The 22,427-nt window shown below is 32.8% G+C and overlaps 1 protein-coding gene across 12 annotated transcripts; it reads left to right on the top strand.

The window, feature by feature from the left end:
- Window positions 1–3,306: 3,306 nt before the first annotated feature.
- CID4 (CTC-interacting domain 4) lies at window positions 3,307–18,943 on the top strand. Of its 12 annotated transcripts, none has more exons than XM_068623698.2 (15): window positions 3,307–3,578; window positions 6,141–6,307; window positions 6,379–6,540; window positions 6,699–6,835; window positions 7,053–7,246; window positions 9,494–9,671; window positions 9,771–10,001; window positions 11,464–11,591; window positions 11,736–11,802; window positions 11,922–11,955; window positions 12,216–12,442; window positions 12,582–12,728; window positions 18,048–18,143; window positions 18,230–18,286; window positions 18,632–18,943. In XM_068623698.2, exons 2-15 carry the CDS (start codon window positions 6,169–6,171, stop codon window positions 18,659–18,661), a joined length of 1,827 nt encoding a protein of 608 aa, XP_068479799.2. In that variant the 5' UTR covers window positions 3,307–3,578; window positions 6,141–6,168; the 3' UTR covers window positions 18,662–18,943. The 12 variants fall into 12 exon arrangements, 7 of the variants coding, with proteins under 7 accessions (XP_068479799.2, XP_068479803.2, XP_068479801.2 ...); XM_068623700.2 differs by having other exon boundaries at window positions 3,436–3,578; window positions 6,111–6,307; XM_068623699.2 differs by having other exon boundaries at window positions 3,516–4,206.
- Window positions 18,944–22,427: the final 3,484 nt, after the last annotated feature.

Below are 22,427 nucleotides of genomic sequence, written 5' to 3' on the forward strand. Positions count from 1 at the left end.
ATCCAAAGAGATTGATTTTTTAACAAATCTATTAATTCCAACAAACCAAAACATCTCATAATTTTTTAAATCAATAAAGAACTAGACAAATGGGCGTTTGAAGTGGTGATTTTTTACCAAATAAATCAAATAAAATTCTCAAGTACACCCTGCACACTTTATTTCCTAAACTAGACCTTTTTAATGTTCAAGTTCAGGATTGGATTCCCACGTAAATGGTGCAATTTTGTTCTGAATTATTAGAATGGGTAGAATTTTCTTTTATTACGAAAATTGGTAAGTTGTGAGAAAGAAGCACAATTTTAAATAAAATGTTGTGAAAGAGTAGTGTATGTATAACACGACATTTGTGAGAAAAATAAATTGTGAAGAAGTTGTCATACTTCATATTCGACTTCAGTGATATGAAATTTATTTATTTATTTATTTATTATTAGCAAAGAATGAAATTAAATTAAGAGGGATGTGATATGAAATTTATAATTTGTAAGTTTTTTTAAAAAAAGTTTATTGTTTTTTTTAAAATTATAATAATTAATTAAATTATTAATTTAACAAGTTTTATAAAACCATGAGAGATTTAGTTGTTTTTTAAATGAAAAATAAATTAAAAAAATATGTTAAATTGAAACCCTGAATCATACGCCATAAAATATAAACCCTAACCAAAAACGTCACAGCTAAACACTAATCTTGCACAGGTACAAACTATACCTAAATCATAAAATGAAAACATAACCTTAAACCTAAAACGAAAACTAAAATCTTAAATATATACAAAAATGTTTAAAAAATACTTAAAAAATAAAAAATATTAGTAAATGATTATTTTTTGAAAATTTGATATCCCTGATCCCCTTTAGATATTGTCCATGGAATTCCTTACCTCATCTTGAGTAACTTTCACTTTTAGCCTCTGTTTGCTTTTGGGAGTGGTACGGTTGTTGACGACAGACAGATGTATGCGTGCACCCCGTTTGCTTCCATAGTTGCATGTGGGTGAGGGAGGGGATGGAAAGAAAGTGGAGTGGATATGTGATCATCTAAAAGATGAAGAGAAAAGAGAGATTACCCAAGGGAATGTGACGTATGAAGTTACGCATGTACCTTTGCTTTTTCTCCTCCATGCAATGCAAACCCTTGCTTTTCTCCTGCATGCATTGTTGATTATATTTTTTTGGTTAATGATAATAATGAAAATCCTTATTAATAATAATTTTGTATATAAATATATATATATAACATAATTTCAAGAAACATAAATAATATTAAAATTATCTAAATAAATTAACTTAATTAACAAAATTAATTTAAATTAATAAAATGGAAAATAATAAAATTATTTTTAAATATAAAAAATTATTAATTTATTTCTTTGAATTTTACATCATTTTTTATTTTATTTATAATTAAAACTTTAATTTCTTTTAATTAAATATAATGTCCACAAAATTAATTATCATTTATTTCTTTTTTTTTATATATACAATGGTAAATTTGTAATCTTACAATTTACACAATTAAAAATAATTTAAAATATCCTTATAACCATCACATCACTCGCATATTTCAATAAATTTTCCTTACATATTCACTCTAACATACCTCAATCCAAACACATTCAACTTTCTTTACAAATCTTCACACTTTCACTCTCCCACACCTTCAACTTTTCACTTCCTCACACCCTCTAATCCAAACAAAGCCTTAGCGCGTCCCAATCCTAACTCTCTATTTGAATTTTTTTCCAAATTTTTTATAATTATAATTATTCTATTTTTAAAAACAAAAAACAAATAAACTTTTTTAGAAGATAAAGTAAAGCAAAGTTAAAGTCGTGCATGAATATGACAACTTTTTATCACTTTGTTTTTTCACAAAATGTGTGTAATGCATGCACAATTTTTTCAGAAATTTTTTTAAGTCATGTTTCTACCTTATAACTTACCTATTTTTGTAATTTTGGGACAAAATTGAACAATTTATGTGCTTTTTTTCACTAAATTCTTAGACACTCAATATTTGATATGCTTTTTTTGTTTTTCAACTTTTAAAAAACAAAGAAAATATCTTGAAAAAATATCTCTAGTAGTCATCTCTTTCTTTTACATAAAAGAGTCAAAGGAGAAAAATAAATAAATAAACACATATTGTTTTCATCTTCCTCTTTATGCTTCCTCTTCTACATCTCTACCTTTTCTTTAACCTTTGGATTAATGACTTCTACACCTTTGTATCCAGGAAGCCTTTGAACAAAACATAAACATGTAAATAAGCTTAAATTCCTCTCCAAATTGTTATAAATTCGGAACGCACAAAACAAAACGTGGTTGCATTTACCGTTGTAGTGTGTTATGATTTTTTTTTTTTATAAAAAAAACTTACTCTTTTGAAAGTGGAAAAAATAGAATAGGAGAACGGGAGAAGAGAGCGCGTTGGAAACAAATTAATTGAAGATTGGTAAAAAAAAAAAGAAAAAAAAAGAAGAAAGTGTTTTGTCATCATTTCATACACTTTTGCTTACTCTATAATTTTAGGTTTCACTTTTTGCTTAGTCTAGAATTTTAGGTTTCTCAATACACACTAACTGGTTGAGTGGGTGTTGTAATGCAGGTGTAAAAACCATAGAAAAAAATAAGAGTACATATCTACAAAAAAGAGAAAATGAAAAAAGTAAGAATGACAGTTTTGTCTCTCTCTAAGAGAAAATGATGTGAGAAAAAAAAAGAGACTTGAGATACATTAATATTATAACTTATATATAAGAGTTTAAGCAATCACAATTAAGAGTGAAAAGTTTTTGATAAAGAAGAAAGTGATTTTTTTTTTATAGAGAGTGAAGTGAAATAAACATTTTTTTTAGAAAATGTTTAGCATTTAATCATAATTTTAGTGCATTTTTCTCTCTAAATTTTATTTAAAAAAGATAAAATATATTTTTCTTCTTCTTATACTATAACATAAAATTATTTTTTGTCATTGTATTATAACACGGAATTTGTTTTACTCCCTGTTTCAAACTTTAGACTATTAAGTTATATGTAGTATGAAAATAATTATAATAGATAATTTTATATATAAAATGATTGTTAGTTTTTTTTCAAAAATTTGTTATTATTTTGATTGTAGGTCCACTATAACTAAATATTGAAGGATATATTCCAATTATTTTCATACTAAAATTTATTTTACTAAAGAGACACCAAAAACATATTTAATTTAATATATTAAAATAAAAAAAATGGCATTGAGAATTGGCATACACGAGGGGATAGAATGATAATTGACTTTATCTTGACTCCTAATGAATGATAGTTTTTAAGAGATGAATTAACGATCGTAATTTACAATTATCTCTAATGGTTTACGTTAATTAATTAATTGTTTACCCTCGCAAAAATTGTTAAGTGCTTTGAAGCTTTATGGTTAGTTTCTTTTCAATTTTTTTTCTCTGTTCTCTCCACGCCTTTGAAACCCAAAGGAAGAAGAACTCTGATTCTGATTCTCTTTCCGTCGCTGCGACGTCGTTTTCATCCCTAGCCCCACACCCTTCAACGCGATTCTTATTCTGATCGCAGGTATCGTTTTCTCTTTTCCAATTCTGTCAAACCTACCAACACCACTCTTTTTGTTTCGTCTGTAATTTCAATTTCAAAATCAACAATATCTGCATTCGCTTCATTCCTGGATGGCGAAATTTCTCGTGCATTTGTTCGTTCCTCAATGCACCGGTAAAAAATTTAATTGGTTGATTAAGTTTCTAATTGAAGAGGGAGAGGAGTGGGAAATTGATCAAGTTTAAGGAAAAGTGAAAACGAAGCTTCATTACGAAGAAAAAATTATGGCTCTGCTACCCTAGGCTTTGTAGTCAACTGTTGGAGGTGTTGTTTGAAATTTTGAAGACCTCGATGTTGGTAGTTGGTGTTATGTCGAGGGCATTGAGGTTCTAATTTCCACGCTATGTTTTAGGTTTAGTAATAGTGGAATGATTTTTGGGTTTTTAGTTTTGAAGGTTGATTTTGCTCGGACAAGATTGACCTATAACAAAGTAAAGGGATCTGGAGTTTGAGGAGTAAAATGGTGTGTTTTCAGAGTCACTGGGGCTTTGGATATTTTGGATTAAGACAAATACAGTTTTTTTTGCTGGTAAAAGGAAAACACACAGCTCCCCCCAAACACACTCACAAAACTCGTTACTAAGAAGAGGTTTGTATTTATTTATATGTTTCTAAGGTGAGGTTCGTACTTGTTTATATGTTATAACATGACTATGTCTTTAGTCAATGTAGGATTTTCAATACACCCAGGCAGAGGAATATACATCCCGAGTGTGAGATTAGATAATTGAAGGTGGTGGTCTAATAGTGGGGGAGACAATATGTCCCAAAATCCTTGCTAGGATAAACTCTTACTATTTTAGAAAGTAAACTTTAAGTTGAACTCAACTTCGCAAAATTGAAAGTCATGTTTGCATCCACTTATATGCTATAATATGATCATATTTCTAGTTGGTGTAAGATCTCTAACATCTCTCTCTCTCTCTCTCTCTCTCTATATATATATATATATATATGTATTATATGTTATTATACATATTTTTATGTGTTTTATTTTTTTTTAAAAGTTACTCATATGTGTGGTATACAATTCAATACTTTAAGGGTCGTTTGGTGTTCTAGGACATAATAGGATAGGAAAGGATAAATATCCTCCCGTTCTTGGTTGCTACATTGGCATGATATGATCTCCTTACTTGATTATTTTTCCTATCCTACTTGTGTAAGGGAAGCTGAGTTATAATAAGATAGGATAGTTGACCTTGCTCCTACTCTCACACTACCCCCTTCATTACAACCAGTATCATCATCAGTACCCTTGTCATGACCATCCTAGTTGTCATTGCCACCCCTTTTACCACTGTTTTCATTGTCGTCCCTGTGACCACTACAATCTTTGTTGTTGCCACCACCACCCCATATATATAGTTTCCACTATCATCATCATTTCCGTCACAACAACTACCACCATTTCACCATTGTTGTCAAAACTTTTGGTACCACTTCTACCATTGTCACATCATTGTAACCATCATTATCATTTTGATCATCACTATCATCACATAATCTTCATCATAGCAACTATCAATACATTGTCACCATCACCGCCATTAATGTCACTACTTATGTTGTCATTATTGTTAACCATTAGCATCATTGTTATGTTAACTACCACCATTGTTGTTATCACTCTCTCCTTCATCGCCACTGCCATCATCACTATCATCTTGATATTACCACTGTCATTATTATCACCAATAATGTTGCTGCTATCATTGTTGCTAACATCTCATTACTGCCATCACTACCACTATCATCAAGAGCATTGTCACCACCATTGCAAGATATTGTTTTCTGGTCAATCATGATTTGCATCAAACATTGAATATTATTAATGTTTATCCTATCATGTTTTTAATTTATATTTATATCCTATCATATCTTGACCACCGAAAAAGTCCTCGCAGGACTAAAATTAAATATTTCTATATCTTCTCCTTTGTATCCTTAATGCTATAGTAAATAATAGACAATTATATAGTCAAGACTTATTTTGAGTAAGACTAATGATGCCCTTTTGGACATTCTAACATAGATAGGGAAACATATGTAATTCTTGTGCATGTTGATAGGGGAGGGAATATATTGTGATATGGGCAAAGGAATGACATGCAACTATTTTTGCTTGATAATTATAAAAATGATCACTACTCTACTAGTATTTTTCTTTTCCCTTTCTTTTATCAATTTTGATTATCATCCACGGATGAAATCATGTATTAATTAGAAACTATCCATGTCTCTTTTCAAATATTGTGCATTTGGGTAGAGTGTTTTTTTTTTCCAATTCATGTTAACATAAATAGTCTGTATCATGAATTTTTAAGTGTTCTATTGTACCTGTGTTATATAAAGTGTCTGGATTGCATATATTCTCTGTGGTTATTTTATTTCATACGCTTTTGCATTGTAATGTTTGTTTAGTCTTTGTAGATTTTTGTTTTATGAATATATGTGTGTACCCTTTCTTTACCATCTTTTTATAAAATGAAGTCTTGAAAATTGACTTCATAAGTGTTCTAGGTTAGTGGAACTAGGGCTGTGGGTGAGGATGAATTTGGAACAAATTGGGCAGCCTAAATCATCTAATGGATACATCCGTCGAAAATCTGAGAAAGAGGGGGCAACTAAGTCTGATTATAAGATCCCCTCTGGAAAGTCAAATGCCAGCAGCAGATTACCTAGTACAGGTGAACTTCAGATCTGACTTTTTTATTATTTTCTATTTTACTTGATACTTTGCTGATATTTATGGTTACAGGTGTAGTGTCTGACAATAAAGGTGGTAGTTATGGGAGTCCTTCACATGATCGACTAGTATATTTAACATCATGCCTTATTGGGCAGCATGTGGAAGCCCAGGTGAAAAACGGATCTATATACTCTGGAATATTTCATGCAACAAATACTGACAAAGATTATGGTATGTTTCGTTATGCTTGTGTGATTAATTCTTTTTATATTGAGGACAGTGATATTTTTCTTTGTTTTAGTTAATATATTGCAGCTTCTAGTTTTATTAATATATTTATAGATCGTATAAAATTTGTCATATTTTGCTACTCATTACTGTTCTTTTAGGAATCATTTTGAAAATGGCTTGTTTGACAAAGGATGGCTCCTTGCAAGGACAGAGATTTCGTGTAGAATCTTTCAGCAAAGCTCCTTCTAAGACTTTAATTATACCTTCCAATGACCTTGTACAAGTTATAGCAAAGGTTGCTGTCTTTCATATATTTGCTGTGTGCTGAGAAAATCATGATAGTAATTCAAGTTTAAATTCTATGTTGTTTAAAAACAAACTAACAAAAAAATGAATCGATATAGTAATGAATGGTGTTGGGAAAGTTCAGCTCTTCAGGATTAGGTGAAGTTGCATTGAACATGCTGTCAATCTGTTTCCTGAAATTGTTTCTTTCTTCGTCATTTTGGCAGGATGTTTCTGTTTTCAGAGATGGCCAAACTAGTGCACCTCACTATGATGACATGCATCATGAGATCATGGTTGATTCAGTAATATCTCAATCTCGACATGTTGAGACAGGCAGAGAATTACAGCGATGGGTACCTGATGAAGATGATCCAGAATGCCCTGAACTGGAAAATATCTTTGATGGCCCTTGGAATAGGTGTTTTCATATTTCTCTTGTTTTACTTAAAAACTTTCTTTCATGAATGATGGGTTACTTTCTGTGGATCCCACACAAACACACTTTATAGCACTAGGCTGTTTTTTTCTGAAACAGAATTGTTTTTTTTGCCTTGAAGGCTTGACACCCAGATGCATGCTCATCAGTCTCCTCTGTTGTTCTTTAAGTTGGCTCAGAAACTGTAGTATGAACCTTTTACAGTTTACATATAGGCTTATTGTTTTTGGATGTACCTAGCTTTAGGTCTAGGAACATACCCTTTCAGTTTTCTTTTTCTTTGACAAGCATGTGGTCTTACTCGTCATGACGAGCAATGCCAACTAGTGCTCGTCATTTCCTTTTAGTTGTCCTTTGTCATCAGCCACTGCCTTTATCTTTGGCAAGCACCAAATTTGGTGTGACTAATTCTCCTAGTCACATGCTGAAAGCCAGGCGTGTGAAGCCCATGTGCCACCCTCCAGCCACCGAGTGACTTTGCTCGACCCATAAGACTTGTCACGGTTCTTTGACCTTGCTCTTTAGTGGCTACCATGATATGCTTTCACATGTAGCAAAAGTTCAAGCTGCTGTAGAATATCCTGAAATCTGTCATGAGGAAGTCTTTTAGTGGTAAATGTTTGCTATCTAAAACCCATTAGAGGCACCGGTTGTAACCACTAGGCCCCTGTTAAGATTATCTTTGATGAAGTGACTATTAATTTTAGTATGTTTGGTACTATAGTGTTGGATTGGATTATATATAATGCTTATGGCTGACAGTAGAGTTGCATAAGGATGTTAATCTTTATTTCAAGGTCATCAAGTATGATCTTCATGCGAAGTCCTTCACACACACCTTGACCAAGACTATTGGTTGTTGATGAGTGTCTGATGTTAAAAGTAGGGCCTACTAGGAAGTTGACTGCCTTAAAGCTCGGTATCAACACAGTTTAATTGCTCTGGTTGCTATTCATCATTAGCCACTTCACCGACTTGACATTAAAAACGACTTCCTTCATGGTGACCTTGAGGAAGAGATTTACATGCAGTGATCTCTTGAATTTGTAAATACATCATTCTCTCTATGGATTGAATCAATCACCTAGCGCTTGGTTTGGTAAATTTAGTCATATTGTGCAAATCTATGGAGTGAGACAGATTATTCAGTTTTCTATTGTCATACATACTTCCCCTAAGAAGTGTGTTCACGATTTATGTTGATGATATAATTAGAACAGGAAATGATGCTACTCAGATTTCCCAACTAAAAGAACACTTAGTCAGTCACTTTCAGACCAAAGATCTTGACTATTTGAAATTCTTTCTTGGTATTGAAGTGGTTCAATCATAGGAAGATGTTGTAGTTTAACAAAGAAAATGTTGTCTTATATATCTCACTATTACAAAACCTTGTATCACTTGTGCAATTGGAGTTGTTAGTCAATTCGTGCATAATCGTGGCATTGACCATTGGAATGCTATGATTCACATTCTCTAATATGTCAAAAAGGCTCCACGACAACAATAGTTTGTGAGGACAAGGGAAATACTCAAATCTTAGAGTATATTGATGCAGATTGGGTTTACTGTCCCAGTGATAGGAGGTCCACCACATGATGTTGTGTATTCATTGGAGGGAATATTATTTCTTGGAAGAGTTAGAAACAAATTGTTGTTGCCAGATCTAGTGCAGGAGTTGAATATAGATCTATGACTATATATCAAGAGAGCCTATAATTCAATTTATACGTTCCTAGCTTTGTATATACTTCAACATGAGGGGGAGTGTTGAAATATATGATATTGTTTTGTTGTACAGCTTATATAAAAGTTGTTTTTTGGTCTACCTAGCTTTAGGTTAAGGAACATAGGTTGTAGCCTTCCTCTTTGAGATATACTTGTACTCATCTTTATAAAATATATGTATATATATATATATATATATATACTTGTAGCCATCTCTAAATTCAAGTGTTTATTAAAAATATGATCTAAGACACAAATAGTAGATGTTTAAGAGATATTATGGAAGCTAAGAAATGTTCCTGGTTGAATTATTGAAAATATATTGGCATAATGAACTATTCTGATATAGCAAAATGGAAATAAGAATTTTGTGCTAGGTCTTTACTTAAAAAGATCAGGCTCAATTACGTCTCTACTACCATTTTTTACATTCAGGTTACAATTCTTAACAGATCTTCTGTTTTGTTTCTTACATTAACAATTATTTTTGTATTTTTTTAGGGGATGGGATCAGTTTGAAACGAACAAAATGTTATTCGGTGTAAAAAGCACATTCAATGAGGAGTTATATACAACAAAACTTGAAAAAGGGCCGCAGACAAGAGAGTTGGAAAAGCAAGCTTTAAGAATTGCAAGAGAAATTGAGGGTGAGGAAACCCAAGATCTCCATCTAGCAGAGGTTGGTGTGGCTTCAATGGCTTTTTTCTCCTTTTGTGAATTTGTGTAACATTTTATTTAATTATCTATTTGGATTCCTCAAACTGATTTTTATCAACAGGAAAGAGGCCTTTACCATAACTTTGATATTGATGAAGAAACCAGATTCTCTTCAGTCTATAGGGGTAACACTGTTGATGATAGTGGATATGACGAAAATGAGGATAAGTTGTTGGATTCGGATTCACACAATTCTGAAAGGTTTGATAATATTTATGGTTTAGTCATCAAGAGACCAGGTGAAGTTAAAGGCAATAATGGAGCTCAAAAATTGGCAAATTTCTCCTCTGTGGTACCTCCTCAACCAGTTATATATGTATTATATTTTAGTTAGACTATACTTTAAATCATTTGTCACTTTGAATGTTACTGGTGTCCTATCTTGTACTGAATACTAGGGTACGAGTGTTATATCGGGAAGAGTGTGTTAGCTGTTTGGGAGGCTAATCATGTTTCTGCGTAAAGGATTTATCTGTTATGGGAATTTTATAGTAATTATTTTACCTCTAACTTTCCCCCTTGGCTTCAAATTATGAGTGAGATAACTGGATGACATTTTCTTCTCAGTGCTTTTACTTCAGTTTTCCTGTATGGTGAAAACCGTTTGTCTCAATTATAATAAATATGAATCTATATTTTTCTTAATCACCATTTGCACACACATCTCTGACAGGAGTGTGTTCTAGGCCTTGGAAACACACTCGTTTTAACTTGGGAACACCATTAAACAGTATCCTATCCTATTGCTGTCAACATTATCGTGACCTTACTTGGAGGGGTCACATGATCCTGCCTGTATTGAGTATTGTTAAACTGCAAGATTGGGGTTGCAACCCTGGGTAGACATGCCGGAACCATTGAATCATTTGAGTTTGGTGAGCTGGGTGAGCCTTGCGGTGATGGGTTGAAAGACCGCAACTTTCTTCTGAGAGATCTGAAATTCCTACATCTCCTTTGTCTTGACCTCTCTGAATCATTCAAATTTCCTCTTCTCTATCTCAAACACCCAACCTCTTTGTCTCTTAATTCTCAACTTCCCTCTCACTTGGATCACAGATCACTTTGGTGTGTATCTTGTTTCTTCTTTTGGTTTCTGAAACCCATGAACTGAGTTTGTTCTGGGCCTTCATTTGAATTAACCTCTTCTGTTATCTTTCTGCTATTTTTTCCTTCCTTTCCATAATCACTATCAAATTTAAATTTCAACAAGACAATGCAATAACTTTGAAATAAATACCTGAAATTCTCGCTTGATATTTGGTGGTATTATATTACATGTTTTAATTACTTGTTGTATTTTATATGTAGAAAGCCCTGTTATATTTTTCAGTACTTGTGTTTCAAGCACCTAGTCATGATCTTTCATCCTCACCCCACCCAAACCTTAAGGATCTTGGTTTTGACAAACACAGTATATCCAAATCCAATTTTGGGTGTGTTAATATCTTAAATTCCAGCCTAAGATGGGGGAAGGCGACGTTTCAATGTTGCAACTCTTGTTTTAGTACTGAGTTATGATAATTTTTGTGTATAATTTCTGCTTGGAAGTGTGCTAAATGTTTCAGTCTCCTGTTTTTGAAATAAGTACAAGTTTAACATTTAAACATATCACAAATTTTGTAAATTGTGTCCAAAACAAAGTAATAAGATGTTCCTTTTTATTCATACTCTTGCTTTCTCCTCCCTTGTTCCTTATAAAGTAATTACTTAATTTCCTATATTTAGCTTGTTATTTCTTTTGCTTTAATTCTCAGGATCACTCCGAATTATCCCAGTTAAGAAGTGGTATGGATTTATGTCGTTCTGGTTCTAATGATCATGCTAAGCAGTTAGCATCTGAACACCCTGCCCAGAGTTGCTCATTTTCAGATGGTGAAAGCAGGTATTTGTTGATTTTTTTCTTTTTATTTTTTCAGTTCTCTTTATATAATTATTTTATTCATAGTAATTATTGTAATCTCTCTGCTCAAGGGGCTTTTGAAACATAAAAGCCAACATTATCATAATTCTTAAATCCAACTGACAGGATTCAGGAGAACTCAGCTAATAACCTTCATGGAGCCAATGATAATACTGTGGAAGAAAATTGGATAGTGAGTCAGAGTTACAACTCTCATATCGTATCTGCTCAAATATCTCACTCGAGATAGCTATAAAATCTTAAATCTCATCTTTCTCTTTTTCTTTATTTTTTTACTGTTAATTGATGCAGCAAGCTCAGGATGTCCAACTGTCAAAATCTCAGGGTTTGTGTAGTTTCTTTCTCAGCTCCCCGAATTGATTAGATCGAAAGCACTGTGCCTGAAACTAATGTGGATGTAACCTAACTACTGTCATTTAAGTGATTGTTCTGTTTATTATGAAGGAAGTATTAAAGCCTTTTGCCAGTACTTGATTTGATAATGCTTCTGAATTGAAGCTCTCCCCTGCAGTTGAAATTTCTTTTCATTGATTTGTTCTTTTATAATGTATTATATTTCTCTGATCTTGGCAATTTTTAATGCAGATTTACGGTCATCACTGGAGTCTAAGAAAGATGGTTCTGATGAAGGGGGGTTATCTTCTAATCATATTTTATTGAAGACTCCTGAAGAAAATGTGTCGGTTGGGGAAACAAAGTCTGTAATTGCACGTGGAAGACTAGGTACATCAACCTCTGGTCCTGGTCTATCACCGAGTTCTTCGGTTGGTTCCCTGTCTTCGGAGAAGTCAACTCTGAATCCCTATGCCAAGGTGAGAAAGTGCAAGATTGACCTTATAAAGTTGGAAATTGCACCTACGACTGCTGATAATTTATTTTAAGGTAGACACAATTTATTTCTTTTTATATAATTGTCATTTCTCAGAGCTTCCCATTTGTTGTTGTATTCAGGAGTTCAAACTCAACCCTAATGCAAAGAGTTTTATGCCATCCCAAGCACATGCTAGGCCCCGCTCCCCAGTGTCTGATGGTTCCTTCTATTACCCTGCTACTGTATCTACCGTACCAAATATGCCAGCCATGCCCATGGGTATTGGAGTAAGTATTTAATGGGATGTTATTGTCCCTCTGCAATCAGGAAATTATGTACTATACTATTGTAGTTATTGTTTCATATTTTCACCGTGTTCTTTTATAAGGTTTTCTTCTAGGCGTTCAGTGTATGTATTATTTATATTGATTGCCTAGGTCTAACAATATTTCTGTTTGTTGTTGTTAGATATTATTAGATATAATTAGATATTATTAGATATAATTAGATATTATTTGATATTATGAGATATTATAGATATTGTTAGATATCTCATATTTATGTAATGGGCTTAGCCCATATGTTTCTTTTTCCTATATAAACATAACCCTATGTGTTCAATATACACAAGGGATTTACCCTATTCTTTCTTTTCCTTTAATATGGTATCTAGAGCATAAGGTTAGGGTTTAGGGTTCAATTTTTATTGGTGAATCCACTATTCACTGGAATTTTCCAGCCACCACCCCCACTGTCTCGCCGAACCTTCACCGGACCTTCGCCGGACCTTCGCCGGAACTTCGCCGGACCTTCGCCGGACCTTCACCGGACCTTCGCCGGAGACGCCGCCGGAATCGCTGTCGGAGCCTTCATCTTTGTTGCTCCCGCCAATTAACCGGTGACTGGATTTGTCCTTATCTTTTATGGCTTCTTCCGCTTCCGCTGCCACTATGGCTTCTTCTTCAGTCATTATGCCGGATTCATCTATTTATACTAATTACGTCAATGTTCATCTTTCCATTGACAAATTGGATGGAACCAATTATGACACTTGGGCATCAGATATTAAATTATGGCTTAAGAGTCAAGGTTATGTTGATCATCTTACTCATCCTACTCTTCCTGAAAATGAGGTTGTTCGTTGGTCGAAAATTGATGCTCAATTATGCATTGTTATCAAATCGACCATTCACTCATCTTTAAAACAAATTTTTCGTACCTATGAAACATGTTCAGAAGTTTGGGAACAAGCAAAATTATTATACACCAATGATACTCAACGTCTTTATGGTGTGTGTCAAAATCTTCTCACAATTGTTGCTCCCAAACGTCTTGATGGTACAATGGCAGAATATCTAGGTAAACTTCATGCTCTTCTTCATGATTTTAATGAGTTATTACCTCCTGCCTCTACTCCTTCTCAAGAACTAGAACAAAGATCCAAGTTCTTCATGTTATTGGGTTTACATGGTCTTCCTGATGATTATTCTCACGTTCGTGATCAAATTTTGGGATCTCCTATTGTGCCCAATTTTACTTCCACTTGTTCTACCCTTTTGCGCGTGCCAGGTAAACACACCGCTGATATAACGTCTCATGTTGATGACTCTTCTGCTTTAGTATCTCAGCATAATGATCGTACTCGCCCTCACAAGCCGGGCAAAGGGCGTCACAAGTGTGACCATTGTGGCAAACTTGGCCACAAAATTGACAGATGTTATGCCTTACATGGTCGTCCTCCTAGATCTGTTGCGGTTGCTCAAATTGCCCCTGTGCAACCTTCTACCATGGACCATACTTCAATTGATACCCCAAGCCAGCCTGCTATTTTCAATGAATTTCTTAAATGGTATGAGGATCGTCAGAACCCTAGTTCCACGGCTTCTGTTGCACATTCAGGTACATCTTTTGTTGGCCTCACTCACTCCACTTCCCATGGCCCTTGGGTTCTAGATTCAGGTGCCACTGATCACATTACTGGTAATAAATCTTTTTTCTCTTCCCTATCTACTACGGGTTATTTACCTTCAGTTACCATGGCCAATGGATATAGGGTACCATCACATGGTGTTGGTACTATTAATCTTTTTTCATCTTTATCTATTGATAATGTTCTTTATGTCCCTGGGTCTCCATTTAACTTATTATCCATTAGTCGTCTCACTCGTTCCCTTGACTGTGTTATTTCTTTTACCAAAGATTCTGTTACTTTACAGGACCGGAGTTCGGGACGGATGATTGGCACCGGATGTGAGTCTCATGGACTTTATCAACTACAGATCTCTGCACATGTTGGCGCAATTATGGATTCTCCATCTCTCATTCATGCTCGGTTGGGTCATCCTAGTCTTGCCAAGATGCAACAGCTTGTTCCAAGTTTGTCTAATGTGTCTACTTTATCGTGTGAGTCGTGTCAGTTAGGGAAACACATTCGTAGTTCTTTTCCTCGTAGTGTCTCACAACGTGCTTCATCTCCTTTTGCCTTAGTTCACTCTGACATTTGGGGACCAAGTCGTATTAAGTCTAATTTAGGATTTCAGTATTTTGTTACTTTTATTGATGATTATTCAAGATGTACTTGGGTATTTTTAATGAAAAACCGTTCTGAGTTGTTTTCTATATTTCAAATATTTTACAATGAAATTAAAAATCAATTTGGAATTTCCATCCGAATTTTGCGCAGTGATAATGGACGTGAGTATCTTTCTCATCCTTTTAAAAATTTTATGGCTTCTCATGGTATTCTTCATCAAACTTCATGTGCTTATACACCTCAACAAAATGGGGTAGCTGAGCGCAAGAATAGACATCTTGTTGAAACAACTCGTACTATTTTAATCCATGGTGATGTTCCTCAGCGTTTTTGGGGTGATGCTGTTCTTAGTGCATGTTATCTCATTAATCGCATGCCATCTTCAGTTTTAGATAACAAAATTCCTCATTCTATTTTATTTCCACATGACCCTCTCCACTCTTTACCTCCCAAAGTTTTTGGGTCCACATGTTTTGTTCATAATTTTAGTCCTGGTCTTGATAAATTATCTCCTAAGTCACACAAATGTGTCTTTTTAGGGTTCACTAGATCACAAAAAGGATATAAATGTTTCTCACCGTCTTTAAACCGTTATTTTATTTCAGCAGATGTCACCTTCAGTGAATCTTCCCTTTACTTTAAGTCTTGTCCTTCTCCTTCAATTTCTTCATCTAATCAAGTAAATATTCCTCTTGTTGTGCCTAGTGCACCTAACAATTCACCACCGCCACCAACTCTTCAGGTGTATAGTCGTCGTCAACCGTCTCATCGTCCATCAGCAGACTCTATTCTGGTGCCAACACCTCATCCCCCTCCGGCTCCTATAGTTGAACCTCCGACTGTTGAACCTGATCTTCCTATTGCTATCCGTAAAGGTATACGTTCTACTCGTAATCCCTCTCCACATTATACTGCTTTGAGTTACCATAGACTATCTCAACCCTTTTATACCTGCCTTTCGTCTATTTCTTCTGTATCCATTCCAAAATCTGTAGGTGATGCCTTAGCCCATCCTGGTTGGCGTCAGGCCATGCTTGATGAAATGAATGCGCTTCAGAATAATGGAACTTGGGAACTTGTTCCTTTACCATCTAGGAAATCTGTTGTTGGTTGCAGGTGGATTTTTGCTATCAAAGTTGGTCCTGATGGTACTATTGATCGTCTCAAAGCTCGTCTTGTGGCTAAGGGTTATACCCAAATTTTTGGTTTAGACTATGGTGATACTTTTTCTCCAGTAGCAAAGATGGCCTCTGTTCGCTTATTCATAGCTATGGCTGCTCTTCAACAATGGCCTCTTTATCAACTGGATGTTAAAAATGCTTTTCTTAATGGGGATTTGCAGGAAGAAATTTATATGGAGCAACCTCCCGGTTTTGTTGCTCAGGGGGAGTCTTCTGGATTGGTATGTCGTCTTCGCAAATCCTTATATGGCCTCAAGCAGTCTCCTAGGGCTTGGTTTGGAAAATTTAGCAATGTTGTTCAACAATTTGGTATGACTCGCAGTGAAGGCGATCATTCAGTTTTTTATCGTCACTCGAGTGCTGGGTGTATCTATCTTGTAGTATATGTTGATGACATTGTTCTTACAGGCAGTGATCACCATGGCATCTCACAAGTAAAACAACACCTTTGTCAACACTTTCAGACCAAAGATCTAGGCAAACTCAGATATTTCTTGGGGATTGAGGTAGCACAATCCAATACTGGTATTGTTATCTCTCAAAGAAAATACGCATTAGATATTTTGGAGGAAATTGGGTTGATGAATTCGAAATCTGTTGATACTCCCATGGATCCCAACGTCAAGCTTCTACCCAATCAGGGGGAGCCTCTTTCAGATCCTGAGAAGTACAGGAGATTAGTTGGAAGATTGAACTATCTCACTGTTACTCGTCCTGATATTTCCTTTGCAGTCAGTGTGGTGAGTCAATTTCTTAATTCTCCATGTGAAGATCATTGGAATGCAGTCATTCGTATAGTGAAGTACATTAAAGGCTCTCCTGGAAAAGGTTTGTTATATGGTCATAATAACCATACTAAAGTCGTTTGTTATTCAGATGCTGATTGGGCAGGATCTCCATCTGATAGAAGGTCAACTTCTGGTTATTGTGTCTCCATTGGTGATAACTTGATCTCTTGGAAGAGCAAGAAACAAAGTGTTGTGGCAAGATCTAGTGCAGAAGCAGAATATAGAGCTATGGCCTCGGCTACTTGTGAGCTTATTTGGCTTAAACAGTTACTTAAAGAATTGCAATTTGGAGAGGTTACTCAAATGACACTGATATGTGATAATCAGGCTGCTCTTCATATTAGCTCAAATCCAGTTTTTCATGAAAGGACAAAACATATTGAGATTGATTGTCATTTCATTCGAGAAAAGATTATATCAGGAGATATCAAGACTGAGTTTGTTAATTCAAATAATCAATTAGCAGATATTTTTACTAAACCCTTACGAGGACCTAGGATTGATTACATTTGTAACAAGCTGGGTACATATGATCTATATGCACCAGCTTGAGGGGGAGTGTTAGATATTATTAGATATAATTAGATATTATTAGATATAATTAGATATTATTTGATATTATGAGATATTATAGATATTGTTAGATATCTCATATTTATGTAATGGGCTTAGCCCATATGTTTCTTTTTCCTATATAAACATAACCCTATGTGTTCAATATACACAAGGGATTTACCCTATTCTTTCTTTTCCTTTAATAGTTGTCATGAACCGATATTGAATGGAATGGTGCTTCTAGTGTACGTTTCAATGATTACTGGGTTGGATTGGTCCTCCAACTTATTTTATTAATCCATGAATTTCCTGATTAGTTATGGGATGTAAAAAAGGATTAATGTTAGTGACTACTTGCTGGTCTTGTTTCTCATCTCTGCAGACCATGCTTTGAGACTGTTTGTTTGGTGAGAAAAATTTTAAGCAAATCATAGTATTATTCTACTTGTTGGTTAAGTGCCAAATTGGCCTATCTTTTCATAGTGAGGTTGAAAAGTTGTATTCGGTAACCTCTGACTTCTGTTTGATTAAATTGCTTATGTTTTGCAGGTTGGAACTACTTTTGCAGGGCCACAACCTGTCATGTATAATCCACAAGTGGCACAAATGCCATCCCAACCATATTTTCATCCAAATGGACCACAGGTGGGATTTCACTCGTAGTTACTCTTTGGTGACTCTTAATGGTCAAAAGATAGTCTCAGCTATTTAAAATTTTAATCTTATTGCAGTATGGACAACTTATGGGTCATCCTAGGCAAGTTTTATATGTGCCAAGTTACCAACCTGTAAGGACTCGCATGTTTGCTCATAAATTTTAGTTTTTATTTCTTTTTCTGGTTTTTATTCCACAATTGTTTTCCCTTTTCCATTACTCTGATTAGAAGGTTTCATTTGTGTATTTTTTTAATTTTGTGTATCTCAGTGTGAGAAAGATACGTGATAAAAGTAGTTCTCTCAATGGTTTAATATATGCCGATGTTGAAAATCCTTCCTTGTAAGAGACACGGAGAAGGACTTTTCATCATTTAGACATTTGATCTGCATTTGAACAAACTTAGCTCCTTGACTTGCTTCCAAGATAACTTCTATGGTCAGTATTTTGGAAACTCAATCTTCCAATTTTTTTACAGGAGATGCCGTATAAGGGACGGGATTATTGACAGCCTAGTGGGCTGCATTCCCTGGTATTTGGATCTTTGCCTGAAAAGAATGAACCATGTGATGGCTTAAAGAATTTCAAAAGATAAGAATATCTGCAGTTTGTGGGAGAATTTCCATGAGAGTTTGGTAATTCTGGGAAGCTGACTTATTATGGGATACAAGTTTATTTCTGTTATACTCTCATACATCTTCTGGGATTTCTCAGTTTTCTGTCATGTAATATTCAGATTGACATTTCGCCCTTACTATTATTATTATTATTGTGCAACTTTTACTTTAATGTGTGTCTTCCCTAGTTTAATTACTACCATTCTTTTGACCTTTAGTCATGTCTACAATCATTAGGTTATGAGTTTCATATGCTTGTTTGATTGATGGAAATGATGCATCTTTGAATTACCGTACATTTTGTATGCACTTCTAATACGGGGTGGGTTTCTTGTGCAAACGTAATTTTGGAGTTAAAGTTGTCTCAAACATAGCTTTAATCATTTAGTGTGAACTTGAAATTGCCTTTTTTGCTTTAGAACCTCCTCAAAAATAAACCTCAACTTGAATTTGGTGATGGAAAGATGGCGAATGGAAAAGAAAATGAATAAAAAGCAGCAGAAAAGTAGAATTGTTTGAATTGCAGAAAAAATTGAAAGATTAATGAAAATTGAGTTAATTTTTTTATTTTAGTTTATTTATTATAATAAATATAATGGAGCCATATGTAAATATTAATAAAGTATGTCTTGTTTGATGCAAAATATAGACAAAAATGGATGAAAGTATGTAAGAGAAAAATAAGTGAGAAATATTTAGTTGAAGAAAAAAAAAAGAAACGGAAATAAAGGATTTATGTTAATTTGATTATATCAAATTTTAATGAGTAGTATTCATATAATATGCTATGTGACAATTGTTTAACAACAATGATCGATTATTTTTGAGTGGGAGATATTAGTAAGGTTGAAATTCGCAACTGTTTGTTCTGAGGAAGAAATTTACAAATGTGAATCTTTGAATATTTTTCTTCTCTTGTTTTTTATCTGCACAACCAAATGAGGAATGTTTTTTCCTTTACTCCATAAGTTCTTCTCCCACTCCATACAAAATGTGAAAAATACTTAATTTCTGGATTATTAAATTCGGACACGCATTTGAAAAAAGACTTTTGGATTATGTAATCCGAAAGCTAAAAAAGACTTTCGGATTACATAATCCGAAAACTAATCATGCATCTGAAAAAAAAAGTTTTTTTAGATTATGTAATCCGAAAGCTAATTATAAATTTGAAAAAATACTTTCAGATTACATAATCAGAATATTATAGAAGAATATTTTTGGAAATATAAAAATTTTATGGAGGTGAGAGAAGAATATATGGAGGTGCAGAAAGAAACAGCCCCAAATGAGATAAATTTTCAAAATCTTTCCCTTTCTCACGTTTTCTTGCAATTCCTCTTTATCAAACAAGTTTATAGATGTTGCTGCAGATCATGCTTCCATTATATCTACTTTCTGTAATACAATATATTGTAAGGTAATGCAACATAATATGTTGTACAGAATAACTTTTTTTAATTTATCTTATGAAACATAAGTTGCAATTGTCTTCCACTCAAATATAAATCTTAAAGAAAACCAACATTCTATTATAAGTAAATGAAAAGGACAAGCACCTTCCAAAAATAAATTTAAAATATTGTTAAAGTTTTGGTAATTTATCATAATCTTTGGTTACCATCAAAACTAGTATTAAATATGAATATAGGACACCATGATTAGCTGCCAACTCTTATGGGTACTAATTTTTTCTAAGACATCACAAAATTATGTCCTTCCTTATAATATAAATTTGTCTCACTTATATATTTTGTTTGGTATTTTTTTTTATATGTCTTATAAAGATATTTTAGATATATTTTTTCTTTTAACCAATTAAAATATTTTTTAAAGATAAAATCGTCATGAAATTCCGAATTTTAAAGCGGATAATATTTCAAATACAGTAATTGATTTTAGCAATATAATCTCAACGGACTTAAAGTCTAAACCGCACTATATATTATATATAATATGTTTATTGAATGTGAAGTCATGACCAATTGGATTAGGCTGACAAGACATTATCTTTTAGTGAGCGGACTTAATTATTGTGTCCCTTCTATAATATCTATTTAAGAGATATTTGTGATAGTAATAAAATTGTAATAAAATATCTATTTAAATCCGGTATGATGTTTATTTTTTATAGTAGATTCATGATTATGTGTGTTGCTTTTGCGCGTGTGTTTTTCATCAATGTTTTTATTGTACTTGCGGTTAATAAATTTATATTCAAAATTATTATTTAAACTTGTTTCCATGTGAAGTGAAATATTTAAATTGATTAAACAGGTAGCAATTTACCTTTTAAATTAAGTACCACCATGTGTTTATGCATATTTGCTGTATTTTTTTCTTCATATTTATTTTTATTTTAAATTATTAAATCACTTTAGTTCATATTTATCTTATTTGCATACTTACTTGCATTTTGGCCATCCATATATGAAGAACATTGTTTTGTATTTTTGATTCCTTTCTATACAAATTGAATATAAACAATGAATATCCATGCAGAAGTTGTTCATGAACCTAAAAGTGGTACACTATTAATTTAAAAGTTATATATTAATAAATCATTTAAAAAGTTATAAATGGTTTAAAAGATTTAGTAATAGACTTACCTGATACGTATTAAATTATTTTATATGTTTTAAGACAGCAAATGCACTTTTATTTATTTATTTATTTGATACTAATTTATCTCAACTCACATGCAAACATTAAAAAAATAATTAAGATTGACATAATGGTTAACGACCCCACAATTATCTATGAAACTAGAAAGGTATTTAATAGATTAAAAAAACTTATCCAACAAATACCACATATTAAATTAGATTATAAATAAGTGACTGAGTAAAAAACAAAAATTAATTAAATTTAATTATTTTATTTAAATTAGTGAGTGTGGACCACAGTAGAGCAAAATGAGTGCAAGTATGACTACACATAATTTCGTATTTGAAGTACAAACTTCTAGACAGTCCTATTTCCAATGTTAATACTAAATAGTATTAAATGTATGCTTTTTTTTTAAGTAAAATATAATATTAAAAAATTTAGATATGAAAGAATATCTTTCTTTTTAATGATAAATAACAATAAAAAAATTATAATCGCAAATTTTAAATTAAAATATCAAAATAAGTTAAATATATCTTATTATGAACGCAACAACAAAGACATAATATTCGACTTAAAAAGTCAAATATTATTATTAGAGTCATACTTATATCTATATTTTTTGTCATTACCAAGACTAATGTAGACATTACCAAAAAAATATTAGTAGTACTATTCACAAATACTTTTAAAATTGATTGAGATTTTATCTTTAATAAATTTTCATTTTTATACATGTTTCAAGAAATTCATTTTGAATTATTTTAGATATTACTGTTATAATTAAATAACATAAGTTATTTTTCTTAATTAATATAAATATTAATTATATTTTAACATTGATTGGTTTAATTAAATTATTTTAATTATTCCACTTAATTAATATAAAAGTTAAATTTCAATCATTTAAATTCAAACAAATAAATTTTTTCAAAATAATGCAAATTAAATAAGAATTTTAATTAAATGCGTTAAAAAAGTTCCAATAACAAAAATTGAAACTCAAAAATCATATTGTGTATCATCCTATTACAAATATTGAATAAT

This window comes from Phaseolus vulgaris, chromosome 10 (genome assembly GCF_051622355.1).
Source record: "Phaseolus vulgaris cultivar YP4 chromosome 10, ASM5162235v1, whole genome shotgun sequence".
NCBI classification, from domain to species: Eukaryota; Viridiplantae; Streptophyta; class Magnoliopsida; order Fabales; family Fabaceae; genus Phaseolus; species Phaseolus vulgaris.